Source organism: Symphalangus syndactylus, chromosome 8 (assembly GCF_028878055.3).
Source record: "Symphalangus syndactylus isolate Jambi chromosome 8, NHGRI_mSymSyn1-v2.1_pri, whole genome shotgun sequence".
Taxonomy (NCBI): domain Eukaryota; kingdom Metazoa; phylum Chordata; class Mammalia; order Primates; family Hylobatidae; genus Symphalangus; species Symphalangus syndactylus.
This window is the reverse complement of record NC_072430.2, coordinates 11,612,349-11,640,190: the sequence shown is the minus strand read 5'-3', so window position 1 is coordinate 11,640,190 and position 27,842 is coordinate 11,612,349. Positions and strand designations below refer to the sequence as shown.

The following is a 27,842-nucleotide window of genomic DNA, read 5'->3' as shown; positions in this document are numbered from 1 at the left end:
CCAGCCTGCCCGTGGCTCACCGCTGGTCTTGGTCGTGGACCGCACGAGGGCCCTGGGCAGGTGGGGGTGGGTCACCCTGCACTGGTAGGTCTCCCCCTCGATCCAGTCTCGGGTGCCCACTGGCAGGGTGGACGTGACGGTTAACGTGCCATTGCGCTGCTTCTCCTGCTTTGGGGTGGGATGGGTCACAGGCTTCCCACTGGCCCGGGACCAGGTGAGGTTCACGGTCCCCTTGCTGGGTGCCAGGTCCACCACCAGACAGGTGATCGTGGGCGACTTGCGGATGAACAGGTCGAATGGGCTGGGCCGGCTTAGGTAGGCGCTCACCCCTCTCGGGTTGGAATCTGTGGTACACCGGAGGGCTGTGTGAGGCCCACCCGCCCCTCTTCTCTGGCCTCCGTGGTGGCCACCAGGGCAGGTGGGAACGTACCTGCACACTTCTTGGTGCTGTCCTCAAAGGTGCCACCTTGATAGGTGACCTGGCAGGTGTAGGTACGGTCTGACAGCCACTGCTTCTGGGTGAGGGTGAGCTCGCTTTGTGTGGAGGCCAGCTCACCCTCCTGCGCGGTAGAGTTGGTGGACAAGTCCACGCCCATGACCTGCCCGTCCTCCAGCCAGGTGATGTTGATAGTCCCTGGGGTGTACCCAGAGACGAGGCACAGGAGCTGGATGGTCAGGGGGAAGTACCCGCCGCCGTCACAGGACGACTGTAAGATCTTCACAGTGGGCGGGGTGAAGTCCCTGGAGCAGGCTGCGGGGAAGCTGGTGGTCATGAGGGTTGTTGGCCTCCCTGAGCTCTGTGTGCCCTCCTCTTGCCCCCACATCCTGGCCCAGGTCCCCAAGCATGTTGGGTGTTCCCACGTTTGAGCCCACCCACCCCCTCAACCTCTGCCCACTCTGCCAGCCCTCAGCCTGGCATTCCTGGGAACTGTGGTCTCTGAGCTTGGCCCTCTCTTACCGCTGAAGGTTTTGTTGTCGACCCAGTCTGTGGACGATGGAGTGTGTGCCACACGGCAGGTGAACATCTGCTTGGCCCACGCACTCGAGAAGGTCAGCAAGCTGATGGTGGCATAGTGACCAGAGGGCGTGAGGGTGGTGGCTGGTAAGGTCATAGTTGTCCCATTGACGGAGCCTGCATCCCATGTCACCATCACCGGCTCTGGGAAGTAGCCCGTGGCCAGGCAGCCCAGCGTCATGGAGGTGGCATTGGAGGGAATGTTTTTGCAGCAGGGGGTCAAGGGGAAGACGGATGGGCTCTGTGTGGAGGCTGTGAAGACAGAACCTAGTCAGTGTCAGCCTCAGGCCAGCGCCCATCAGGCCTGGGGGGTCTGGATGGGGGAGCTGGGGACCCCGTGGCAGGGATCCAGATGGCCAGGCTCATTCTGGGCCTTTTTCCCCACAAGCCCCAGGCCCAGGGCACCTCCCAGGGCCCCCATTCCCCCACCAGAAGCTGTTGCTCAGCCACTGTCCTCAGGCTGGGCTCAGGAAGGGGGGTGCCCCCAGGATGACCCCAGCCTCCCCCCGCAAGTGCTGCAGCATGGGCACTGGGCCATGCCCCTAGGCTGAAGCCTGGGGACCCCATGGGGCCTGGGACCCCAGAGCCCTCCCCGTTCAAACTCTCTCTGGGCTCATGGTGGATGGTCTGCCTGCCCTCCAACCCTGACCCCAGCCCCCCGAGGCTGTCGTCTCAGGTCCTCAGGCTCTTGAGTGTCAAGCCTCGATCTCCCCATCACAGCAGCCCTCACCTGACCTGCCAGACTCCCATGGTGCTCTGCCCATCCCTGACCTCTAGGGAAGGGTGGGAAGACTTGCCCTGATGCCCCAGGCAGTCCCTCCCACAACAGAACCCTGGCCCAAATAGTGCGGTCTGCACAGCGTGGCCGTTCGCCCCTGGCCTGGAGCCCCAAGTCCCCAGCCCATCCTGCCCCTGGAGCCCAGTTTAGCTTGGCCTTGAAGTCTGCTCTAGGTACCCCCAAAATCACAGTATCCAGCCCTGCTCTGCCCACCGGGACAGCCAAGTTCAGCTGAGACTGGCCTACCGGGGGAGTCACCCTCTGAAGTGTACTCTAAGCCAGCCTGGTTCAGCCTGGCCCGGGTCAGCCCAGGACCTCCCCTTGCAGTCCAGCCAGCTCAACCGGCTTGCTTCTGACTCAGCTCCTCTTAGCCAGGTAAGAATGGTCAGTCCAGATCAATTTAGCCCAGTCCAGTTTAGCTCAGCAAAGCTGGACCTAAAGTAACCACCTCACCCCAGCTTCACCCAGATGAATACAGTCCAGATCAGCTTAGTCAGTTAAGCCTAGCCTAGCTAGTTAAATCCAGTTACGACCAGCTCAACTAATCCTACTCAGCCCAGCTCAGCCCAGCCCAGCTGAACCCAGTTTAGCCCAGGACAGGCCAGCCCAGCTGAATACAGTTTAGTCTAGCTCAGCCCAGTCCAGCACAGCCCAGTTTAGCTGAGCTCAGCCTGGCCTAGCCCAGCTCATATTAGCCCATTTCAGCTGAACCCAGTTTGGCCCAGTCTAACCCAACCCAGCTCAGCTGAACCCAGCCCAGCCCAGCGCAGCCCAGCCAAACTCAGTTTAGCCTAGCTCAGCTCAGCCCATTTCCACCCAACCCAGCTCAGCCCAGCTTACCCAGTCCAGCCCCAGCAGCCCAGTTCAGCCCACTCAGGCTAGCCCAGTTTAGCCCAGCCCAGCTAGGTTCAGCTCTGCTCAGTTCAGCCCAGTGTGATCAGCTTATCCCAGCAGAACCCAGTTTAGATCACCCCAACCCAATTTGGTTCAATAATCCAAGCCCAGCTCACTCCAGCTTCTTCTAACCCTGTCCATCTCAGGTCACTCACCCAGCCTAGCCCTCCCCAGCTCAACCCAATTTGGCTCAACTCAGCTTAGTCAGCCCACCCAGCTAAGCTTGGTTCAGGTCTGTCCAGCTCAGCCCAGGTCTTCCAATCACAGCTCATGCCTGGCCAGGCCAGCTCAGCTCAGCTCCATCCACCTCAGCCCAGTTGGCCCAGCCCAGCCCATATGAACTCAGTTGAGCTCAGCCCAGGTCAGCCCAGTTCAGTTAACCTCAACCTGACCCAGCCTAGCCCATATTAGCACATCGCAGCTGAATCCAGTTTAGCCCAGCCCAGCCCAACCTAGGCCAGCTGAACCCAGGTTAGGTTAGGTTAGGTTAGGTTAGGTTAGGTTAGCTTAGCTTAGCCTAGCCTAGCCCAGCCCAGCCCAGCCCAGCCTGCCCCAGTCCAACCTAGCTCAGCCCGCTCAGGCTAGCCTAGTTCAGCCCAGCCCAGCCAGGTTCAGTTCTGGTCAGTTCAGCCCAGCCCAGCCCAGCTGAACCCAGTTTGGCGCAGCTCAGCTCAGTTCAGTTCACCTTAGCCTGGCCCAGCCCATATGAGCCCAGCTGAACCTAGGTTAGCCCAGCCCAGCCCACGCAGGGCTAGCCTAGTTCAGTCCAGTTCACTTTGGGACAGTTCAGTTCAGCCCAGCCCAGATCAGCTCACCCCAGCTCAACTCAGTTCAGCAATTAAGCCCAGCTCAGTCCAGCTTCTAACCCTGTCCATCTCAGATCCCTCACCCAGCCTAACCCTCCCCGGGTCACCCCAATTTAGCTCAGCCCAGCTTAGCTCAACCAGCTAAGCTTGGCTCAGGTCTGTCCAGCTCAGCCCAGGTCTTCCAGTCACAGCTCAGGCCAGGCCAGGCCACCTTAGTCCAGTTCAGCTTGGGTCAGCCCAGCTGAACCCAGTGTAGTCTAGCCCAGCCCAGCCCAGCCCAGCCCAGCTGAACCCAGTGTAGTCTAGCCCAGCCCAGCTCAGCTGAACCCAGTGTAGTCTAGCCCAGCCCAGCCCAGCTGAACCCAGTGTAGTCTAGCCCAGCCCAGCTCAGCTGAACCCAGTGTAGTCTAGCCCAGCCCAGCCCAGCCCAGCTGAACCCAGTGTAGTCTAGCCCAGCCCAGCTCAGCTGAACCCAGTTGAGCCCAGCCCAGCTGTGTCCACTCAGGCGAGCCTCGTTTATCCCAGTTCACTTTGGCACAGTTCAGCCCAGACCAGCTCATCCCAGCTAAACTCAGTGAGATCTAAGCCCTGCTCACTCCAGCTTTTAACCCTGCCCATCATCAGGTCTCTCGCCCAGCCTAGCTCAGCCCAGCTTAGTCAGCCCAACCGGCTAAGCTTGGCTCAGGTCTGTCCAGCTCAGCCCAGCTCAGCGCAGCCCTGCTGAACTCAGGCCGGGTCAGGTAAGCTCAGCAGGTAATACCCCAGCTTGGTCTCGCTCAGCCCGGATAGTCCACGACCACCCATTCCACCCTGAGTAGAGAACTGTAGCTTGTCCCTACTCCTGTGTCGGCCCAGCTTATTTCAACCAAGTCCAGTCAAGTCCAGGTCAGCCTAATTCAGCTTAGCTCAATCCTGGACCACCCAGGGCAGGCCACCTCAGCTCAGCCTGACTTTGCCCTGCCCCCCAGATAAGTCCAGCTCAGCCCAGCTCAGCCCAGCTCAGTCCGCCTTAGGGCTTAGGAGAACCCATCTCAGCTGAGGCCAGCTCATTTCACTCCACCCAGTGCACTCAACTCAGCTGGCCCGGGCCAGCCCCAATCGCCCTGGCTCAGGACAGTCCAGCTTGGCCAGCCTGTCCTCTAAAGGGATAGGGTAGCCCTCTCAGCCCACCCAACTCGCCTCAGCTCAGTCTGTTCGGCCTGTCTCAGTCTAGTCCACTCAGCCAAGCCCCCCTCAGTCCGCCCAGCTCCAGCTCGGATTTGCCCAGATCAGCCAGTGGCGCAGTGGAGCTCAGGACAGCTCCCTGCTGCCGCCTCCCCACCCTCCCTCCCGGCTCTGGGTTGGCTGTCCCTGTCCTGGGGGTGGCAGGCAGTCTGCACCCAGCCTAGCCCTGCCCAGCGTGGGGCCTCTGACCTTCTTAGTCCTGGGCCCAGCCCTGTCCCAGCCAAGATTCCCAGCCCCCTGCCTTCTCCAGGTCGGCGTTAGGTTGTTTCTAGCTTTCCTGTGTCCCCATGCAGGGAAGGGATGCCTAGAGTCCATGCAGTGACCAAGAAGCTTGGTTTATGCTGTGAGGGTGGCCCAGGAGTCCCCTCCCTGTCAGGGGCCCAGGCAGCCTCTCCCTCACTGTTGTCCAGGCCAGCCCCTCAACTGGGGTTCCCAGTGGGCTGGGATACCTGAAGTGCCCGGGCCTCCATTTGGTGCCTGTGGCCGGTGTGGCCCGTCCGGCTCCCTGTTGGGTTCCTGGAGAGCTCCCAGATGATCAGTAACTACGGTTGTTATTTTTATGCCGGGCAATGGAGCCTGGGTGGGGGGAGCTCTGCCTCAGTGCTTTCAGCTAAAAATGGGGTGGGAATCCCCGGAGGCCTGGGCCGCCCTGGAAGTTCCCTTTTCTCTCTGTTCTTGGGAAGTCGATTGAGCAACAGTGGGGGCTCAGGTGAGGCTCCTTCACTACAGATGCACACCGAGTGCTGGGGGAGGTTCTCTTCTGTCTCAGCCCCGACCCCGGGGCCCCTGCCCAGCTCCCGGACTCTCACTCTTGATGCGTGCGTGGGCTTGGTGGTCCCAGTCAGCAAACTCGGAGTCCCGTTGCCTGGGAAAGGGAGAGGGTACTGGGCATCGCCGCCTCCGCTCCCACGAAAGCCTTGTGAAGAAAGGGTGGGGGCTCTTCTGTGCGGGAGAATGAGGCACACCAAGGTGAACTGGCCCTCGGGGGCCACGTGTCCAAGACGTGCGTGCAGGGCCTCCTGATGGCCGCAGCCCTCATCCCTGTGACCCGCTTGGAGCTGGCACCCTGTGTGGTGGCCTCACCTTGTACTCACTCCCAGGTCACTGTCCTGCAGCCGGGGGTCCCCAGCTGGGCTGCTTCTCAAGGCCAGCACATGAAGGCTGGGGCCTGGGGGCCTGGCCAGGGGCTGGCAGGGAGCTGTGAGGAGGTGGCTGATGGCTCTGCAAGGTCCCTGAAGCTGCTGGAGGCTGGGGACGCCATGCCCCATCTATGCTGTGGGTGGGCGTGGGTACATGGAGACGGCCGGGCTCGGGCTCAGTGGCCTTCCTGGAGGCGCCCATGGCATTCATCCTGGGTTGCACCCAGTGCTCTGCTCTGAGCATGATGATTCCCTTCACACCACTGGCCTGCCTGTCCCTGGAGGGCAGCATGCATGGAGTGGCCACCGGGGAGGGGTGGGGTGTAGAGAATCTTTGGGGAGGGAGACACCGGGACCTGCCCCTGGGACCCCGGGTGCCCAGGGCTGGTGCTCCTGTGGAGGGAGAGGGGCTGTCAGGCCTGGCGCCCTCAGAGAGATGCTCAGCATGTGTGGAACACCCCGGAAGGGCTGCTGGCTGCCAGGGCCCTGGAGGGCTATGATGTGAGGCTCAGGGAACCCAGGCTGGGGGTGAGTGTCCAGTTCCTAGGCTGTCCAAGGCCCCCATGCCCAGCTCGTGGCCCTGGGGAAAGGTGCCGTGTGGGAGGCTGAGGGGAAAATGCTGAGTTCCCTGGAAGGACCCATGATTCTGAGATAAACCACAGCAGGGGTGGCGAGCCTCCTGCCCACCCACTTCCCGGGCCCCGGTGAGGCTGTGTGCACTGTGTGGGTGTGCCTGGGGCTCCACTTGCCCCTCCATGTACCTGCTCATTTTCCCCAGGCTGTGGGCATTTGGGGCAGAGGCCTCAGTGCCTGGCCTGTTCTCACCCAGTTCTAGCCAATGCCCCAAGCTGTGCTGGGCTGCAGGGCCCGGGCAGGGTGGGCCCCCAGGAAGGAGGATGGCATCCCAGCTGGGGGTCCATCTCTGGCCTCTGCCAGCCTTGAGATCCCCGGTCCTCTGTGTCTCCCTCCTGGGGCCCACCAGGCCTGCTCAGCTCTGAGCCCCATGTCCGTTCTCACCCAGCTCTGCTTTTCTTTGGGGCGCTGGCCCTGCCCTGGCCTCCAGAAATGGCCCCTGCCCCAACCCCTTCCTGTCTGAGGGGCTGGGCTATTCCTCTCCTGCCCAGTGTGTGCCCACCTAGGCCCAACAGGCACAGTGCCCCCAGCCACTCCTGCCCTCTTCTGGCCTTCACGCCCAGCCATTCCAGCAGCCTCCCCCAGTGACCTGGGCCTTCGCCAGGGCCTGGCTCTGTGTCCAGCTGCCACTCCTGTAGCCCCACAGTGCTGCCCCTTTCCCTCAGTGATGGGGGCTGGACTGTCTGGGAACAGGCTGTGTCTCAGCTGTACACACCTGTGTGTGTCAGTGTGTGCATGTGAGTGTGTGTGTATGCTGGGGTGTGTGTGCAGGTATGCTTGTGTCTGGGGGCAGGGGGAGCATCTGCCTTCCTACCCCAGGCCTGGAATGACCGTGCCAGGGTGGGTGGGAGCAGCGCATGCGAGGACAGTGCTGCTTTGACGTCCGTGTGTGGCTGGTAGGGGCGGGAGGACATGGTGTGGCACGAGTCTCGGGCTCCCCATCTCCATCCAGCTGATCCCGGAGGGCTGTGCTCCTGAGGGTTTAGAGCAGCCCAGGGTGTCAGGAGGCTGTTGGGATGCTGGAGGCAAGTGCTGGCAGGGATGGGGGTGGGCTGGCCAGGCAGCGTGGCCAGGGGGCTTTGAGCCGGGAAAGTGAACCATCCCCCAACTTTTTAAAGTTTTAAAAGTGATATTTACTCAAGTGTAGTTTACTTTCAGTATAATCCATCCTGTTACATGTGAGTTTCAACAAATGCACAGTCATGCAACCATCACCATAATGCAGATGAACAGTCGCAAGAAGATGCAGAATGTCTCCAAAAATTCCACCAGGCCCCTTTGCAATCAGCGCCTCCCTGATGGCTGGGAATCCACTGATCTGCATTCTGTCAGAAGATTGAGACTTCATCATTAAAATGATCTATTATGGAAAATATTATAAGCACACAAAACACAAAACCAAGTTTTAAAAAGTGAGATTTCTTAAAAGTTTAGTATACAAACAAAATGAAGGTAACTTCACATTTTACTACACATGTGCAGATAGTTTTCTTGGTGCACAGAGATAAGGCAGAATTAAGTTAGAATAAACATGTTCTAAAACTGACCTCCGGAAGAACTAGTCTCAGTCATTTCTTTGCAGAGTATGTGAACCAAGATTAGGGTTTGGTCTTTGGTGTTAGCACTGTGTCAAGGATCAGATAGAAAATACAAATGGAGGGGCCCCTTTCTGAGGCCGGGCCCCACTGTCAGGGCATGTGGGGTGACCAGGGGACAACACCAGCTGAGGCTAAGAGGCTGCTCTGAGGAGGGCGGGGCTCCAGGTGCCTCTTGGACCCTTTGTTCAGAACCAGGACATGTGTGGCTGGGCAGCAGCCTTCAGACCCCCCACAGGCTGGTGCCCGGTGCCCACAGCCCTCTGTTGGGTTGTCAGGCCCCTGCACCCATGGTGGGGTGCTGGGCTCCAGAGTTCCTGGGACCAGCTGATCTCTTGTCCTTGGTTTTGGCCCAAATGCAAGCCCCTGGTCTCCTCCAAGTAACTTCCTTTCCCCAGGGCTGTCCAGGCCCCACTGCTGCCTGTTCCTTCCCAGGCCTCCCACAAGTCCCAGTGCTGATGCCTCTCTGCCCACCTAATTTATGGCAGCCGCCTCCAGCTCTGTGTCTGCCTCCCAGGGTGGGAGCCATGGTTGACGATCTCATGAGTGTCCGCCCTTCTGAAGGGTACAGTGTGAACTCTCGTCAGTCTCACTTAAGTGCCTAAGCACCTCTTCAGAAACCAGGGAGTTATCTGGGTTTCTCCATCTTTAACCATATTTTCTAAAGGTTTTCTTGGCGATTTCCTGGCAATTTGCAAGACAGGATTTTTTGGTTGCCAACTTCCAATTAGCTTTAAACTTGCCACGATCTCCCAGGTCATCCCGTCCATCGATGATGCATATTACATTCTTCCTGATTTCCATGTGGCCAAATTCAATAGTAATATTTACCCCAGGCTTGTATTTTGGAGGCTAAAGAACTCTGTTACCAGCTATATCCGTGCTGTGGCTGCCATAACAAAAATATCACAAATGTGGCTTAAAACAACAAAAATTTTTTCAGAGTTCTGGAAGTCGGGAATCTGAGATCAAGGTGTTGGTGGCTGTCTCTGAGTGCTCCAGGGGAGGACCCTCTGCCTCTTCCAGCTTCCTGTGGTGAAATGGTTTGGCTGTGTGTCCCTCCAAATTTCACGTTGAGATGTTAATCCCAGTGTTGGAGGTGGGGCCTGGTGGGAGGTGATTGGATCACAGGGCTGGAACCCCTCATGAATGGTTTAGCACCATCCCCCAGGTGATGAGTGAGTTCTCCCTCAGTTAGTCCACGTGACAGCTGGTAGTTTAAAAGTCTGGGACATGCCACTTCTCTTGCTCCCTCTTGCCATGTGACACGCCTGCTCCCCCTTTGCCTTCTGCCGTGATTGCAATCTCCCTGAGGCCTCACCAGAAGCAGATGCCAGGGCCATGTTTCTGGAATGGCCTGCAGAACTGTGAGCTAATTAAACCTCGTTTCCTTCTTTCTCTTCTGCCTTCCCTGCCCTTCCCTTCTGCCCTGTCCTGCCCTTCTGCTCTCCCCCACCCTTCCCTTCTTGTGTTTTCAAGACAAGTTCTCACTATGTTGCCCAGGCGGGTCTCAAACTTGTGAGCTCAAGTGATCCTCCTGTCCCTGCCTCCCAAAATGCTAGGATTTACAGGTATGAGCTACAGTGCCCGGCCTAAACCTCTTTTCTTTATAAATTACTAGCCTCATGTATTTTTTTTCCCTAGTAACACAAACTAACACAGAACATTGGTATTGAAGGGTGGAACATTGCTTTAAAGATGGCTGAATATGTGGAAGCAGCTTTGGAGTTAGGTAACAGGCAGAGAGGTTAGAAGAATTTGGAGGACTCAGAAGAAGACAGGAAGATGAGGGAAAGTTTGGAATTTCTTAGAGAATGATTAAATGGTTGTCACCAAAATGCTGATAGACATATGGACTGTGAAAGTCAGGCTGAGGAAATCTCAGATGGAAGTGAGGAACTTATTGGGAACTGGAGTAAAGGTCACCCTTGTTAAATCCTAAGAAACAACTTGGCTACACTGTGTTCATGCCCTAGGGATCTGTGGAAGTTTGACCTTAAGAGTGATGATTTAGGGCATCTGGTGGAAGACATTTCTAAGCAGACATTTCTAAGATGTGACCTGGTTGCTTCTAAGAGTCTGTGATAAGATATGGGAGCAAAGAAATGACTTAAAGTTGGAACTTATATTTAAAAGGTGTAAATGAAAAAATAAAATGCCAATCCAAGGGGATTCCAAAGAAACCTGGAAAACCAGTTCAGGCCATGACAGGAAGGGGAGGTCCCTCATCATACCCTCTCCCTGTTGGAGTTTAGGCTCAGCTGACCAGTGTTAACATTAAAACAGGCTTAAGACTGACAAAGCAGACTCTTTGTAGCAATAAGGTATCAAATTCCAACCTGACTCTGGTATAGCATCACATGACAGGTGGCAGGCATGGAAGGAAATTCCAGTATTTTATCCCAGAATATATTTCTCTGACACATTTTGGAAGGGCCCTGCAAAGCTGTCTCTTGTGGAGGAAATTTATATTCTGTACAGAATCTTTTTCCCTTTCCAGGTCTCTTCCTGATTCAGGAGAGATTTATCCAAGAGTCTGGCACCTTTTAGGTTCTGATAAGAGACATTGACCATCTCTTCTCTCTGGAACATAACAAGAACCTTGGCTTCCACAACCCCCTTTATCTTAAGCATTGCTTTTTGCTGACTTCAACTTTTTAGATAATTGAAATTTTTCAGCCAATTGCCAATCAGAAAATCTTCAAATCCACCTATGATTTGGAATTCCCCACTTTGAATTGCCCTGCCATTCCAAACCAAACTAATGTATACTTTACATGTATTGATTGATGTCTCATGTCTTTCTAAAACATAAAACCAAGCCGTAACCCAACCACCTTGCATACATGTTCTCAGGACCTTTTGAGGCTGTGCCACAGTTCATGGCTCTCATATTTGGCTCAGAATCAATCTTGTCAAGTGTTTTATAGAGTTTGGCTTTTTTCATCAACAAAGGGAAGCAGAACATAAAAAATTTTGGAGAATTCACAGGCTGGCCACGTGGTAGAAATGAAAACGGGCCGGGCGCGGTGGCTCACGCTTGTAATCCCAGCACTTTGGGAGGCCAAGGCGGGTGGATCACAAGATCAGGAGATCGAGACCATCCTGGCTAACATGGTGAAACCCTGTCTCTACTAAAAATACAAAAAATTAGCTGGGCATGGTGGCGGTTGCCCGTAGTCCCAGCTACTCGGGAGGCTGAGGCAGGAGAATAGCCTGATCCCAGGAGGCAGAGCTTGCAGTGAGCCGAGATTGCGCCACTGCACTCCAGCGTGGGCGACAGAGCAAGACTCCGTCTCAAAAAAAAAAAAAAAAAAAAAAGAAAATGGTATTTTCAGGAGAGAAATATAAGTAGGCTATGGAGCAGCCACTTGCTAGAGAGATTAGCATAACTAAAATGGAGCCAAGTGCTCATATCCAGAACAAAGGGAAAAAGGCCTTGAAGGCATTTCGGAAATTTCTGAGGTAGTCTTTCCCATCACAGGCCCAGAGGCCAAGGAGGAAAGAATGGTTTTGTGGGCCATGCCCATGGCCACTGCTGCCTGTGTAGCCTTGGGACACTGATCTCCACATCCTGGCTCCTCTGGCTCCAGCCTGGGCTCAAAGGGCCCCAAGTATAGCTTAGGCTGCTGCTTTGGAGAGTGCAAGCCACTATAAGCCTTGGTGACTTCCATCTGGTGTTAAGCCTGTAGGCCCCCAGAATGCAAGAGTGAAGGAGGCTTGGCATCTTCCCTCTAGATTTCAGAAATGTATGAGAAAGCCTAGGTGCCCAGACGGAAGCCTCCTGCCAGCATGGAGCCCTCACAGAGAACCTCTACTAGAGCAGTGCCAAAGAGAATGTGGGGTTGAACCCCCATATAATGTCCCCACCAAGGCACTGCCTAGTGGAGCTGTGGGAAGGGGGCCACTGTCCTCCAGACCCCAGAATGGTAGATCCACTGGCAGCTTGCACCCTGAATCTGGAAAAGCCACAGGCACTCAACTCTATTGTGTGAGAGAAGCCAGAGGGGCTACATCCTCCAAAGCCAGAGGGGTAGAGTTGTCCAAGGCCTTGGGAGCCCACCGCCTGCACCAGTGTGCCCTGGATATGGGACATGAAGTCAACAGAGATTACCTTGGAGCTTTAAGATTTAATAACCGCCCTGCTGGATTTCTGACTTGTATGGGGCATGTAGATCCTTTCTTTTTGTCAACTTCTCCCTTGTGGAATGGGAATGTTTACCCAATGTCTGCACTCTCATTGTATTTTGGGAGTCAATTTGTCTTTGATTTCATAGGCTGATAGGTGGAAGGGACTCATCTTCAGAGGAGACTTGGGACTTGGGAAATTTGGGTTGATTCTGGAATGAGGTAAGGCTTTGGGGGACTGTTGAGAAGGCATGATTGTATTTTACAACATGAGAAGGACATGAGATTTGGGGGGCCAGGGGTGGATGGATGTGGTTTATATATTTGTCCCCTCTAAATCTCATGTTGTAATATGATTCCCAGTGTTGGAGGTGGGGCCTCTAGGAGGTGATTAGATCAAGGGGGCAGATCCCTCATGAATGATTTAGAATCATCCCCTTGGTGATGAGTGAATTCTCCCCCAGTTAGCTCACACACAGTCTTGTTGTTTAAGTCTGGAGCCCCCCTCAGCCTCTTGCTCCCATTCTTGCCATTTGGCATACCTGCTCTCTCTTCACCTTCTGCTATGATTGTAAGTTTCCTGAGGTCCTCACCAGAAGCAGATGCTGGCGCCATGCTTCCTATACAGCCTGCAGAACTGTGAGCCAATTCAACCTCTTTCCTTTGTAAGTTACGCAGCCTCAAGTATTTCTTTACAGTAATGCAAATGGACAAACACAGGTGGCTCCTGACACACCCCTCATCTCCTTTGTCATCATATGGCTTACCTCCATGTGTGTCTGTGTCCTCTCCTCTTATGAGGACACCAGTCTTTGGACTTGGGATCCATCCAAAATTTAGTATATCATCTGAAGTCCTTAACCTAATTGGTAAAGACACTATTTCCAAATAAGGTCACATTCTGAGGTTCCAGGTGGGCATACATTTGGCCAGGGAGATGCCATCAGCCCACCACACCAGCCTATGAAGGTACATTTGCATATAGCTTAGGGTTGACCTTTCCCATGGAAGTATTACATCCCCCTCTGGACTCCAGTTTCGCATGTTTTAGAATCCTTTGCCTTGTCCAGCAGGATGAGTCTCTTTTCACTTTTTAGTATTTTTCTCTCTCTCCTTTGGATTGGATTAAAAAGAATTGATATATTCTATTGATGCATCTTTAAGTTTTCAGTTCCTTCTTATGTCTTCTCCAATCTGTTATTAAACTTGGGTAATGTTTTTCTCTTTTCTTTTTTAATAAAATAGAGATGGGGTTTCACCATGTTGCCCAGGCTGGTCTCAAACTCCTGAGATCAAGTGATCCTTCCTTGTTGGCCCCCGCAAAGTGCTAGGATTACAGGTATGAGCCACTAGGCCTGGCCAAATGTTTTTCATTTCAGAATCATACTTTTAGTTCTAGAATTTTCATTCGGTTCTTGTAACTATTTTCAGTTTTTTATAGAGATACCTCATCTAGTCACTCATTATAACCATATTCTCTAAGTCTTTGAACATATTTAACATAACTTCTTTAAAGTCCTTGTCTGATAAGTGTATCTGCATGAGGTCATCTTGGAGTTGATGTCCATTGAACCCTTTTTCTTTTGACTATGGATCACATTTTCATATTTCTTTTTTTTTTTTTTGAGACGGAGTCTTGCTCTGTCACCCAGGCTGGAGTGCAGTGGCGCAATCTCGGCTCACTGCAAGCTCCGCCTCCCGGTTTCATGCCATTCTCCTGCCTCAGCCTCTCCGAGTAGCTGGGACTACAGGCGCCCGCCACCACACCCGGCTAATTTTTTTGTATTTTCAGTACAGACGGGGTTTCACCGTGGTCTCGATCTCCTGACCTCGTGATCCGCCTGCCTCGGCGTCCCAAAGTGCTGGGATTACAAGCGTGAGCCACCGTGCCCGGCCCATATTTTCATATTTCTTTGCATAGATGGTAATTTTGGATGTGCACCTGATGTTGTTGATAACATGTGGTACAGGCTATGGGTTTTGCATTCTTCCTTAGCAGGGCATTGATTGTTATTTTCAATGTTAGCAAGCAGTTAGCTTGAGTTGACTCAAACTCCCAAGTCTGTCTGCCTGGCAGTTGGCAGTAGCTGGAATCTCAGTTCTCTCGACCTTCCAGGTGTTGCTTTCTGCTGGGCCCTTTGGAGTTTTCCCTACCCATGCACACCTAAAGGATTGGCCAGAGATTTCAGTGGAGTTTACTTGCAGATTGTGGGGTTTCCCTTCGGTGACCTTCTCCTTTATGGTCATCTTCTCTTCATTTCCAGCTGCTCTGAAAATGCAGCCCTGCATCCCACTCCTCACCAGGAGGGCTGCAGTTTCCTGCTTGAACTCTAGCCGCACCTGTTCCATGCCCTGGAGTGCGACTTCAGACGAATAGTTCACGGAATAATCCTTACTAGTGTTTGCCTACTTCTGGTCATGTTCCAGTGCCTGCAATTGGTGTGTGTGGGTGTTGTGTGTGCTTACAGCTTTTCCAGTGTTTATAATTGCCATCTGCCAGAGGGCTAGTCTGATATTAGCTGCTCCAGCATTATTGGAATCAGAACTACTTTCTCTCATGTGGTTTTTCATTTTCATTTCCCTGTTGACTAGTGTGGTTCAACATCTTTTCATATGTTTAGTGGCTATTTGGATATCTTCTGTAAAACATCTGTTGAATTCTCTTGCCTATTCCTCGTTGAATTATTTGATTTTTTTTCTCGTTGGTTTACAGGAGTCTTCTTAATCTTATGGATCTGTTTGTGTCAGTCAGTATATATGTTTATAGGAAACATTGAGAGAAATTGAAATGGACCAAAAGATTACTAGGTGCCTTCCATGGAAAGCAAGGCATCGTCTTGTACACTCTTCCAGGTTATTTCATTCTATGGAGCTCTGCATCTTTTATTTCCTTTGAACTATTTTACACCTCTATAAGCCAGGGGTCCCCAACCCCTGGGTCATGCACTGGAACTGGCTCATGGCCCGTTAGGAACTGGGCCACATAGCAGGAGGTGAGGGGTGTGTGAGCATTACTGCCCGAGCTCCACCTCCTGTCAGATCAGTGGCAGCATTAGATTCTCACAGGAGCGAACCCTATTGCGAGCTGCACATTCACGGGATCTAAGTTGCACACTCCTTATGACAGCCTAATGCCTAATGATCTGAGGTGGAAAAGCTTTGTCCCCAAACCATCCCCCGATCCTGGTCTGTGGAGAAATTGTCTTCCATGGAACTGGTTCCTGGTGCCACAATATTGGGGACCACTGCTCTAGGTTGTACATAATTGATAGCAATGCAAAAACTCTTTGAATTGGTAGAAATTCAAGTTCTCATCTTTTGAAGGACAATGGATTCCTCCTCATCTCCCAGGGAAGAGGCCAATTTTGCATCTATGAACTCCTTTTAGCATTCCAGAATCAATTATGTAAGTGTAGTCCTTAGATTTCCACTTTGAACTGGTTGCAACACCTTCATTAATGAGATAAAGAGCATCTCTGATCTGCTTCGTCATATGTTTATGTGAGTCGGGATCATATTATTTTTAAAAAATGTTCCTTTAACTGGTTGTGATTTCTTCTCCCCCATGGCCCCACTCAGCCTCAGTATCCAGGGAGCTTAGTTTTCTGTGGCCCAGGAGGACAGGAGACCTGGTTTTGACGAGGAGATCTGAGGTTGGCCCCAACTTTTCCCCACAGCTCTGCTTCAAGGAGTGCCCTGGGAAGGCCTCCCAACCCCACACCTGTCCTGTTGGCCAAGGCAAGCTCCATGCCATGTGGCATCTCTGCCAGTGGCCACCTGGTATCTGTTGAATAGAGAAATGTGCAGCATCTCCACAGAGCTTCCAGGGCTTCTGTGTTCTCCAAACATCTCTGGGCTCCTGGCACCCTCTCAGGGTGTGATGTGTTGGTGGCTGGGTTGGGCCCCTGTCCCTGAGGGTGGGACTCAGGCAAGGACAAAGTTCTGGACTCAAAGAGCTGATGTGGGGCGAGTGAAAGGAACAGGAGCTTTTGGGTCAGAAATGCGGGTTTTAGCCTGCATTGCCCCCATGAGCAGGGGCTGCAGGCTCACCAAGGCGTCAGTTTCTACGATGGTGAGAGAGTGTCAGAGACTGCAGCACATATTTGCAAAGCGTCCAGGGATGGCAGGGGTCTGGGTGTGGACCAACTCTCCTGAATACTGAGGGTGCGACCTTGGTCACACCACTGACCTTGACCATTGTGAAAGGAAAATAAAATCTCAGGATCCCAAACTCACTATGCCAAAAAGAAAAGATGCGGTGGGAAGCTGAGTCCTGAAAAAACAATTATAAAAAAAAAGAACAAAAGTCATGCATTTCCTTTTGTTTCTAAACTGACAGCAGCAGATAGGCCAGGTCTGCCCATGTGGCCTCCCTCACCTGACAATATAAATTAACAGCCCGGTCTTCATCACATGGGACAAAATGAGACAAGAAATCCTCCCTCCTGCCCCTGAGACGAATGCATGTTTGACTTCTTCCTCTACTCTGTTTATTTTCTCATAAAGTGCAGATTTGCGGAGCACAAGGCGAATGTGTAATTGCTCCCTCCACCCCTCCTTTTCATGCAACGTGGGGGCTCAATGAGCTGTAATCAAAGCCTCACAAGAATGTGACCTCCCCTCTTGCCTTTTTCTCTTTCCTCTTTCCCCTCCCCCAGCTTTTCCCCTTTTCGATATTGAAGGAGGACGTAGTGTGACTCCTCCTGGGGTCAGGTGTGGGGTGGTCCCTGCCCGTGGTGGTCCGGGTCTCCTGGGAGATGGCCAGACGTGGGTGCTGAGGGGAAGAGGCCAGTGCAGTCGCAGGACTGGAGACAGCATGCCCATTGTGCTGAGCGGGCTCGGAGGGATCCACAGAGAAGATGTGGCTCAACAGCTAGCACCGGGGACGGGAACGTGGGTGAAGGGCCTGGCACATGGAGTAGCTCAAGGCGTGAGGCTGTGACCCACCTGGGGAGCCCGTGCATGGGTGCGCTGGGTGAGTGCTGGGGTCTCAAGCATTCATGTGACTGCGAGGCCTGTGTGTGTTTGTGTGTGTCACGTGTCCCCCATGCGTGGCAGGCATTGTTGTGTGGCCCCCATGCATGGCAGGCACGTGCAGCCTCAGTACCATGCCAGACTGGGCGTTCTGTCTCCTCCAGGCCCGGCCCTGCCGTGTGAGCAGGGAGCTTGGCCATGGGACTGAGGTTCTGTCTCCTCCAGGTCTGGCCCTGTCCTGCCATGTTAGCAGGGAGCTTGGCCATGGGAGTGGTGGGCACAGGCATGGCTGTGCCGGGCCTCGCTGGCTGGGCTCAGTGGGGACACCACACTCTTTGCTGAGTGTGGGTGTCAGAGGGTTCGAGGTGCCCTCTGGGAGGTGGTCGGGCAGAGGCAGGGTTGGGAGCGTGTGGGGAGATGGGTGTTCAGCTAGGCTCCTTCCCTGTGCAGGGGCTCAGCTGAAACCTGGGCTCTCACTCCCCTCACCTCTGCCTCCTCAGCATCCTCCCTCTGCCCCTCTCTTCAGCCTGTCTCAGGCCTTGCTCTGGGACCCCTGCTGAGAGGACAGGAGGGGCTTCAGCAGCACCCTGTGCTGGGTGGACGCTGAGGTCACAGCCTCGCTCTGTGTCTCCTCACAAGGCCACGTGGTGGCAGGTCCTTCCTCCTGTCTAACCAGAGTCCTGCTTGCTGCTCTGCAAGCCCACTTGGGTCACGTGGGGCAGGGACGCCTGGCAGGGTGGGCTTCGTGGACTCAAGGGTCACCAGTTCCTCCAGGTCAACATGCTCAGATGGTTCCATTCTCCCCCTTCCCTTGGCCACAGGGACCTGTGTATCCTGGGCTGACCACAAATGTCAAACACGAGTCACAGCAGGAATGTCACACCGTGTCACACTGTGGGGAAAAGAAAGAGATCAGACTGTTACTGTGTCTGTGTAGAAAAGGAAGACATAGGAAACTCCATTTTGATCTGTACAAAGAAAAATTGTTCTGCTTTGAGATGCTGTTAACCTGTAACTTTAGCCCCAACCCTGTGTTCACAGAAACATGTGCTGTATTAAATCAAGGTTTAATCACATCACATCACACCCCATCACACCAGGGATGTCCCACAGCATCACACCACATCACATCATGTCACACTGTGTCCGGAATTGGTGGGTTCTTGGTCTCACTGACTTCAAGAATGAAGCCGTGGACCCTCGCTGAGTGTTACAGCTCTTAAGGTGGCATGTCTGGAGTTTGTTCCTTCTGATGTTCGGATGTGTTCAGAGTTTATTCCTTCTGGTGGGTTTGTGGTCTCGCTGGCTCAGGTGTGAAGCTGCAGAGCTTCGCAGTGAGTTTTACAGCTCATAAAAGCAGTGTGGACCCAAAGAGTGAGCAGTAGCAAGATTTATTGCAAAGAGCGAAAGAACAAAGCTTCCACAGTGTGGAAGGGGACCCGAGCGGGTTGCCGCTGCTGGCTCAGGCAGCCTGCTTTTATTCTCTTATCTGCCCCACCCACGTCCTGCTTATTGGTAGAGCCGAGTGGCCTGTTCTGACAGGGCGCTGATTGGAGCGTTTACAATCCCTGAGCTAGACACAAAAGTTCTCCACGTCCCCATCAGATGGGTTAGATACAGAGTATGGACACAAAGGTTCTCCAAGGCCCCACCAGAGCAGCTCGATACAGAGTGTCGATTGGTGCATTCACAGACCCTGAGCTAGACACAGGGTGCTGATTGGTGTATTTACAATCCCGGAGCTAGACATAAAGGTTCTCCACATCTCCACCAGACTCAGGAGCCCAGCTGGCTTCACCCAGTGGATCCTGCACTGGGGCTGCAGGTGGAGCTGCCCGCCAGTCCCGAGCCGTGCGCTCGCACTCCTCAGCCCTTGGGTGGTTGACGGGACTGGGCGCTGCAGAGCAGGGGGTGGTGCTCGTTGGGGAGGCTTGGGCCGCACAGGAGCCCACGGAGGGGGTGGGAGGCTCAGGCATGGCGGGCTGCAGGTCCCGAGCCCTGCCCCGCAGGAAGGCAGCTAAGGTCCGGTGAGAAATCGAGCGCAGCGCTGGGGGGCTGGCACTGCTGAGGGACCCAGTACACCCTCCGCAGCCGCTGGCCCGGGTGCTAAGCCCCTCATTGTCCAGGGCCGGCAGGGCCGGCTGGCTGCTCTGAGTGGGGGGCCCGCCAAGCCCACGCCCACCCGGAACTCCAGCTGGCCCGCAAGCGCCGCATGCAGCCCCGGTTCCCGCTCGCGCCTCTCCCTCCACACCTCCCTGCAAGCTGAGGGAGCCGGCTTCTGCCTTGGCCAGCCCAGAAAGGGGCTCCCACAGTGCAGCGGTGGCTGAAGGGCTCCTCAAGTGCCGCCAAAGTGGCAGCCCAGGCAGAGGAGGCACCGAGAGCAAGCGAGGGCTGTGAGGACTGCCGGCACGCTGTCATCTCTCAACACCACATCACATGTCACACCACACCACATCATTTCATATTATACCCCATCATGCCAGGGATGTCATACCCATCATACTATGTCACACCACATCAGACCAGGGATGTTATATCTGTTCACACGACATCACACTATGTTCAATACCACCTCACACCAGGGACATCACACCGTGTCACACCACATCACATGTCATACCACATCACACCACGTCATACCACCTCACACCACGTCATACAACATCACACCAGGGATGTCACACTGTCATAGGACATCACACCACGACGCACGATGTCATGTTACATCACAGTATGGACTGCTGGGGGGTGTGCAGGCGCAGCCTTGCTGGAGAGTTGAGGGGGAGGGTCCTGGGGCTGGGCATGGTGTCCCTGCAGGAGGTCTGGCCCTCTGGAGGATGCTCGGTCCCAGGTGGAAAGGGGGCCGTGGGCCCCGGGTGGCTCAGAGAGGGGGCCAATTTCCGCAGGGGGACCTGGTCCAGGCACCAGGCCCTGCAGGGGACAGGAGCTGCAGGGAGCATCTGCTTCTTCCCCACTCAGCCTGCTCAGTGCACGGAATGACCCGGAGCCCAGCACTGCCCTGGGTGTCCATTCATTAGCCTGGCCAGGCCGTCCATCCTCAGACAGTGGACTGGAGCCCACCCCACCAGAGCACCCGGAGGCCCGTAGGGCCCCTTGAAGGGCAGAGGGTGGAGACCTGTCCAGCAGGGTCCCTGAAGGCTGGCACCTTCTGTGGACAAAGCTCTCCTGCATCTCTGGGACGCCATCCTTGGGCTTGGGATAGAGCCGGTGATGCAGCAGCTGCCCGCCCTTCACCCCAGGTGCTGTCTCCCTCACACCCCTCGGGGCTGCAGCAGCGTGTCCTGAGAGTTAAAGGGCTGGGCTTCAGCACCCAGTTCAGGCCAGGCCCCCTGGAGCCCACCCTCCAGCGGCGAGCCCTCCCACGGCACGGCAGGGCCTGGAGTCTGGGGATTTCATCCCCAACTCTGTGTTTGGTGCAGCTCCTGCTGCTCGATGCCACACAAACGAATCCAACCACTCCCCTTTTCCTGGGTGAGATGGTCTCTCTCCTGCCACAGGCACGTCCCATGGCATTTCCCAGCCCAGCCACCGCAGTAACAAGACCCTGTCCTTGACTGAGTTCCAGCCAGGATCCTTGGAGCCTCTCCACTCCGCCTCAACCTTGGCGTGTAAAGACTTGAACAGACACTAACAGTTTCTAACAGCTTCTGGCCGTACCCCTAGGCCGACCCCTGACCCATCAACACCTGCCTGAGAAAGCTCTGCGCACCAGAACTGACCATTTGGAGCAACCCTGACCTCCCTTTCTCAGGGTGTCTGCTGAAAGGGCTGCAACCACACGTCCTTCTGTCCATTCCCAATGTCTGTGCATTTCCTGTGACCCAGGAGGGTCTTTCTCAGGACCTGAGAGCCACTCCCTGAAGTGTCCCCATTGGGAAGGATGGGGCCTGTGTCTCCAGGCTCTGGGAGGACAGAGTCCTGACCTCAACAGTGGCCAGCACGGACACAGCGGGCCCCATCCCAGGGACGCTGACCAGCGCTGGGCAACTTTTCCCTTCCCCGACGACTGAGCCCTGAGCACCCTCCCTGCTCCCCCTACCACCTCCCTTTACAAGGCTGTGGCCTCTGCACAGATGAAGGTGAGTTTGGGTCATGCCGGACTTTTCTTCTTTTGCAATAGTTATTTCTGTTGAAAATCCATCCTTGCTACATGACCTAGTGCCCAGGGGGATGCTGAGACAGGATGAATGTATTTTGCATGTGAGAAGAACATGAATTTTGGGGGGGCCAGAGTATGAACTGTGATGGGTTAAACTGTGGCCCCTACAAATTCATATATTGAAGTCTTAATCCCCAGCCTCAGAACATGACTGTATTTGGAGATGGGGCCTTTACAGAGGTCATTAAGTTCATACGAGGTCACTAATCTAAGCCGATGTGTGTTCTTCTGAGAAGAGAAGCTTAGGACACGGGCACACAGAGGGATGGCCATGTGAGGACCAGGGAGGAGACGGTGTCTACAAGCCAAGGAGAGAGGCCTTGAGAGAAACCAGCCCTGCCCACACCCCGATCTCAGATTCCTGGTCTCTAGTCCTGGGAGGATCCACGTCTGCTGTGCGAGCCGCCCCGCCGTGGTCCTGAGCTGACGCACACAGATCTGACACCCACCTCTCGCTTCGGACCATGGTTGGTTCTGGAAGGCCCTCCGTGTGGCTCTGCCTGGCCAGCCTGAGCCAGCTCCCAGGCCTCGACCCAGCTTTCCCTGGAGGCCCTGTGCCCCGCAGAGTGACCAGGGCAGGCAGCACCGTTCCCAGCAGGAGGAGAAGCTGCATCCATGTAGGAAGGAGGAGAAGCCCCGGGGGTCCATGTAGTGACAGAGGCCAGGGAGGGCCGCACGGGCAGTGCGTGTGGCTGCAGGAGGCTGGGGGCGTGTGCAGGGAGCCCCCGAGGTGCAGCTCGACCAGCCTCCACCTGACTGTGCTTCCCACCGGGGGCAGGAGGCGCGTGGACACAGGAAGGCGGCTCCCATCACGAAGTACAAGACTTAAACAGGATATTTTATTGTCATCAAAAAAGCATTAAAGACAATTAATGAGCTTTAGAAAATTTAAAAGAAGAAAAGCTACCAAAGCTGAAATGGTGGCACCTCCTTCGAGTGAGCCCGGGAGTCCTCCCTGACGGCCGAGGCAGGCACTTGTCGCACTCCTGCTTGTGCCTCCCTTCCTGTCTGCAGATTCTGTGTGACATTCACGGAACGGCGTGATGGGGGCAGCAGAGCGTGGGGGCCTCCGTCCAGCACTCGTGGCCAGCAGCCCCGCTTTCCCCAGAACACGGGCACCCTCTTTGTCGTCTCGCCTCTCCACCTCGTGCCCCCAGAGTGGCTGCTTGTTCCTGCTGCACCTGACCTGGGGCTGGACGCCAGCCTCTGTGATGAGTTCTGGCTGTGTCCACGCTCCTGGCTCTCCTGGTGTCCCTTCACCTCTCTCCCCCGTGCTCCTGGGCCTCCTCTGTCCTCAGGCCCCACCAAGGCTGAGTCTTGCCCGCCTGGGACCTTCTCTGGGAGGCCTGTCTGGGCAGATGCCCCTTCCTTGGGCTCTCCTCACCCTTGCACTGTGGGGCTCTACAGCGGCCCCATGGCCCAGGCTCTTCTCTGAGTGATCTCGGTGGAGTGGAGCGGGTGGGAGGTGGCAGTGTCCTGGGCCTGGTCCCTTCTCTCCCCAGTGTAGAGTCGGGCTGGCTGTCCCTGCGGGTCGAGTTCCTCCGGAGAATCCAGCAGTGTGGGCAGGCAGCCAAGGGGTGGTGCTGGCACCGAGACTGTTCCAAGGAGCCAGAGAGTAGCGTTCTTTGCTTGAAATAAGAACAACCTCATTCCTCATGTCAGGAGTTCATGGGAGTGCCCGGAATGGAGGCTGGCTGGCTGCGGGCTGGAGGAAGGCCGTCTGAGTGAGCCTTTGCAGCTCTCCGAAGCCTCCCAACAGGCCTGATGGTGCTGTGGCTTCCCTACCTTGGCGGCTGATGTGCCCACTCACCATCTGTAAACCACGCCTGTGTTCAGGAGGCTGGCGTGGACGGGGTTGGCTCCAGGGCCAGCTCCTGCGTGGGTGGGGGCCTGGCATGCCGGTTGCTGCCTCCTTTTGTGTGAGCACCTGGCGGGCCAGAGGGCAGGGACGTCCTGCTGAGGGGACACCTGGCCCCCAGTGCCCTGCAGGCACCAAGCAGCGGAGGTCTGGGGTAGACCTGCTATGCACAGGGTCTGGAAGGGGGGTGTGTCAGGTGTGGCAGGGTCAGAGGGTGACTGTGAGGCCAGAGAGCCATGGGGTTGAGGGCAGTGAGGTCAGGGGGCAGGTGTGGCCTGGGTGGTGGCTGAGCATGGCCCATGGCTTGTGTGTGGGGTCTGGGCAGCCCTGGACACCCTGCAGAGGGTGGCCCTAGGCCCCCTGCCTGATCATGTTCCTGTAGTCGGGGATGATGGTCTGCTTCAGGTCCACCATCGAGGAGAAGATCCACTTCACCTGTAGGTAATGGACAGCACAGGGGTGAGTGAGGCCACAGCCCTGCCCCCAAGGTCCACCCACCCCTCAGGCCACCCAGGCCACAGCCCTGTCCCCAAGGTCCACCCACCCCTGAGGCCACTGAGGCCACAGCCCTGGCCATGAGGCCCATCTGCCTTTCAGGCCACCCAGGTACCAGGGCCTCTACACTGCCTGCCCCCAGGCCTGGACATGGATGGAGAGCAGGGCCATGGTAGCGACAGCATGTGGATAACACAGAAGACAGCATCAGGGACAGGTGGGGACAGCCTGGGGGACAGTGTCAGGGACAGGAGGAGACAGTCTGGGGGACACTCTTGGACAGGTGGGTACGGCATTCGGGAGTGTCAGGGACAGGTGGGGACAGCATGAGGGACAGTGTCAGGGACATGTGGAGACAGCCTGGGGACACTGTTGGACAGCTGGGTACAGTGTGAGGGACAGTTTGAGAACGTGGAGGACAGCATCAGGGACAGGGGGACAGCCTGGGGGACAGTGTCAGGGACAGTGTGTGACAGCCTGGGGTACAATGTCAAGGACAGCTGGGGACAACGTGCGGCCGACCTTGAAGAAGGTGACGGTGGCACTGTAGCACACGCTTAGCAGGAAGAGTGTGATGAAGATGGTGATGGTCGTCCACAGCCCGTCCAGCTCCCCCTCCTGCGCCTCCACACAGCTCTCCTCCAGTTGCAGCTCTGGACAGGAAGGGGGTGGTCAGTGCTGTGTCCCACTGGGCTCGGGCCTCTGGGGGTGATTCCCTCTGTGGCGGGACCCAGGATGTGGGGCCTGGCCGGGATGGGCCAACAGTGTCCTGAGGTCAGCTCCCCGAAGCTGCCCACCCTGGGCACCAGCTTTGGCCCCAGGGCTCAGCCAGACACCCGGCCCTAGATAGCGACCTGGCCCTCAGCGGGACCCACTCCCCATCTCCCGTGTCCCTCCCTGAGGCCCAGAGGGCAGGAGGATGTGAAGCCCACCCCTCATGTGACCCCAACTGCAGGGAAGGGCGGTATTGGGAAGTGGGCCAGAGCCAGGGACGCGACGTGGCGTGTTATCCCGTGTGTGGGGGCCTGTGTGTGTGTGGCGGCTGCAGGGGCACCCTTGTGAGAGGAAGGCTGGGTTTGTCTGAGCTGGTCAGCATGTGGAGAAGCTGCTGAGCAGCTCGTGGGCCTTGAGGTGCTGCGTGGGGCTCGTGGGGGCCTGTGTCCGAGGCGTGTTCACGTGTGCGGGGACCTTGCTCTGGTCGCCCAGGTGAGGCTCCGTGTGTGAGGTGTGCACGTGTGTGTGGTGGCCGTGTGGCCCGCCAGCCTCAGTGCGGGGTTTGTTTAACGGGTCTGGGCTGAGTGTGCGTGTGGGCATCTGGCCCAGTCCCTCCATAGGGCCTGAGAGTGCATGTCCCCAGGAGTCGGTTGTGTCCCATGCGGGTGCGAGGCTGGGCAGGGCTGCCAGGGTTAGTGCCGTGGGGGTAGATGGGTGAGGGAGGGCCTGTCCCTACGCACATGGACTTGGCATGTCCCCGAGTGGGCACGGGGGTCTGAGGACAGGGCGCTCACAGAACAGGACAGTCTGCTACAGAGGCAGGGGCTGTGTCTGTCCCCAGGGGCTCTTAGGGCTTCTTGTGGCTCAGCCCAGGGCAGCTGCTGCTGGAGGGAGGGCCACGCTGGCAAAGCCCCCACCCTGCCGAGGGCAGCCCCTGGCTGAGCCCCACCCTAGGCGGCCCAGGCACACCTGCACAGCCTGGGCCAGTGTGGGGACAGCGGGACCCGCTCTGCCTCCCTCATGCCACTCAGGCCTCAGACTCGGCCTGACCCGCGGAAAGAACCGTCACAGTCTCGCAGGGCCCAGGGCAGTGCTGGGTGCTTTATTTCCATGCTGGGCGCCCGGGAAGTATGTACACGGGGTGTGTGCCAAGCATCCTCTCGGGACCCCGAGAGCCCGCGGAGCAGGGGCTTGCCGGCCGTCGCACTCATTTACCCGGAGACAGGGAGAGGCTCTTCTGCGTGTAGTGGTTGTGCAGAGCCTCATGCATCACGGAGCATGAGAAGACGTTCCCCTGCTGCCACCTGCTCTTGTCCACGGTGAGCTTGCTGTAGAGGAAGTAGGAGCCGTCGGAGTCCACCATGGGAGGCGTGGTCTTGTAGTTGTTCTCCGGCTGCCCGCTGCTCTCCCACTCCACGGCGATGTCGCTGGGGTAGAAGCCTTTGACCAGGCAGGTCAGGCTGACCTCGTTCTTGGTCATCTCCTCCTGGGACGGGGACAGGGTGTACACGTGCGGCTCTCGGGGCTGCCCTGTAGGGACAGAGGTTGGCACAGCGGTCACTCCCAGGGCAGAGGGTGGGCTGAGCCAGCCTCTGTCCATGTGGACCTCACGCCCCGCGGGTCCCACCTTTGGGTTTGGAGATGGTTCTCTCGATGGAGGCTGGGAGGCCTTTGTTGGAGACCTTGCACTTGTACTCCTTGCCGTTCAGCCAGTCCTGGTGCCCGACGGTGAGGACGCTGACCACACGGAACGTGCTGTTGAACTGCTGCTCCCGCGGCTTTGTCTTGGCATTGTGCACCTCCACACCGTCCACGTACCAGTTGAACTGGACCTCGGGGTCTTCCTGGCTCACGTCCACCACCACGCACGTGACCTCAGGGGTCCGGGAGATCATGAGGGTGTCCTTGGGTTTTGGGGGGAAGAGGAAGACTGACGGTCCCCCCAGGAGTTCAGGTGCTGAGGAAGAGATGGAGGCGGACGTGTCAGCACCCGGCTGGGGCCTGTCCCTGGACGCAGGCCACTCTAGGGCACTTGTCCCGCCTTGAGCTGGAGGGCGAGGCCTGGGCTGGCTTACCTGGGCATGATGGGCACGGGGGACCATATTTGGGCTCTGCAGAGAGAAGATTGGGAGTTACTGTGGTCTGGGAGGAGAGAAGGTGTCTGAGCTGAGGGAGTGGAGAGTTTGGCCTTTGGGGTGGGCTTAGGTCAGGGGCAGGGTCCTCCCGGATATGGCTCTTGGCTGGTCTGAGCCCAGCACCTGCCCCTTTGTGCACAGGGCTTGGGGTAGGTGCATCCAGCCTGTGCCTGCCCGGTGCCTGGTGGAAAAAGCCAGAAGACCCTCTCCCTGAGCATGAGTGGGGCGGGCAGAGGCCTCCGGGTGAGGAGACAGATGGGGCCTGCCCTGCTGCCCTGGGCTGGGGCTGCAGAGCTGGGGTGTGTCCAGGCAGGAGGGCTGAGCCTGGCTTTCAGCAGACACCCTCCCTCCCTGCGCTGGCCTCTCACCAACTTTCTTGTCCACCTTGGTGTTGCTCGGCTTGTGATCTACGTTGCAGGTGTAGGTCTGGGTGCCCAAGCTGCTGGAGGGCACGGTCACCACGCTGCTGAGGGAGTAGAGCCCTGAGGACTGTAGGACAGCCGGGAAGGTGTGCACGCCGCTGGTCAGGGCGCCTGAGTTCCACGACACGGTCACCGGTTCGGGGAAGTAGTCCTTGACCAGGCAGCCCAGGGCCGCTGTGCTCTCAGAAGTGCTCCTGGAGCAGGGAGCCAGGGGGAAGACCGATGGGCCCTTGGTGGAGGCTGCAAGAGAGGTGGCGCCATGTGACCGTGGTGTGGGAGAGAGCTGGGCCCAGGGCGCGGAGGCCCCTCGGTTCTTGCCTGTCCACGAGGGTCCAGGCAGGGTCCAGTGTCTGGGCTCACGGGCATTGGGTGTGCACCTGGCTGGCGCCACCTGCCTCACCTTAGCCCCCTCCCTACCCCAAAGCCAAGGTCAGGCCTGGCCCGCCCCAGAAAGCTTGCAGGACCGGCGGCCCTGTGGTGCCCTTCTGCAGGCACCCCTGCAGCCTAGGAGGTGGGGCTCGGCAGCCAGATCAGGGCTCTGTGTCTGCCGGGAGTCAGCACAGTCCAGGGCCTCTAGTTTGGCCTCAGCTCTGGTAATCGGTGCCCCCTCGAGGACGGCTCATTCCCATCGATCCCACTCCAGGCTTTTATGGGTGCCTGGCTTGACCAGTGGCCACTGTTCTCAGATGGCTTCTAGTGGGTCCCCTGAGCCCCCTGTAGCCCCTGACCCTGCGCCCCAGTGTGGCCCTCCCCTAGTAGGTGGTCCTGACTTGCCCAGGGCCCTGGTCATAGCCTGCCCTCTGCCCTCCAGGGCCCTTGTCTTCCGTGTAGCAGGGGCCAGACACTGCATAG

General features: G+C 56.6%; 1 protein-coding gene across 1 annotated transcript in view; it reads right to left on the bottom strand.

Moving 5' to 3' along the window:
• The window catches only part of LOC129487337 (uncharacterized), a gene marked incomplete at its 5' end in the record, with an annotated part of 30,942 nt that extends 3,537 nt beyond the window's left edge, over positions 1-27,405 (bottom strand). The window contains 15 exons of the mRNA XM_063645070.1: positions 21-344; positions 431-751; positions 959-1,267; positions 5,167-5,314; positions 5,527-5,758; positions 5,801-5,915; positions 6,125-6,249; positions 19,912-20,488; positions 23,294-23,349; positions 23,589-23,659; positions 24,242-24,372; positions 25,649-25,963; positions 26,061-26,390; positions 26,509-26,542; positions 26,806-27,405. Of these exons, the coding sequence (XP_063501140.1) occupies positions 21-344; positions 431-751; positions 959-1,267; positions 5,167-5,314; positions 5,527-5,758; positions 5,801-5,915; positions 6,125-6,249; positions 19,912-20,488; positions 23,294-23,349; positions 23,589-23,659; positions 24,242-24,372; positions 25,649-25,963; positions 26,061-26,390; positions 26,509-26,542; positions 26,806-27,405 (3,688 nt within the window). The remainder of the gene's footprint in view (positions 1-20; positions 345-430; positions 752-958; positions 1,268-5,166; positions 5,315-5,526; positions 5,759-5,800; positions 5,916-6,124; positions 6,250-19,911; positions 20,489-23,293; positions 23,350-23,588; positions 23,660-24,241; positions 24,373-25,648; positions 25,964-26,060; positions 26,391-26,508; positions 26,543-26,805) is intronic.
• Between the last annotated feature and the right edge of the window lie 437 nt (positions 27,406-27,842).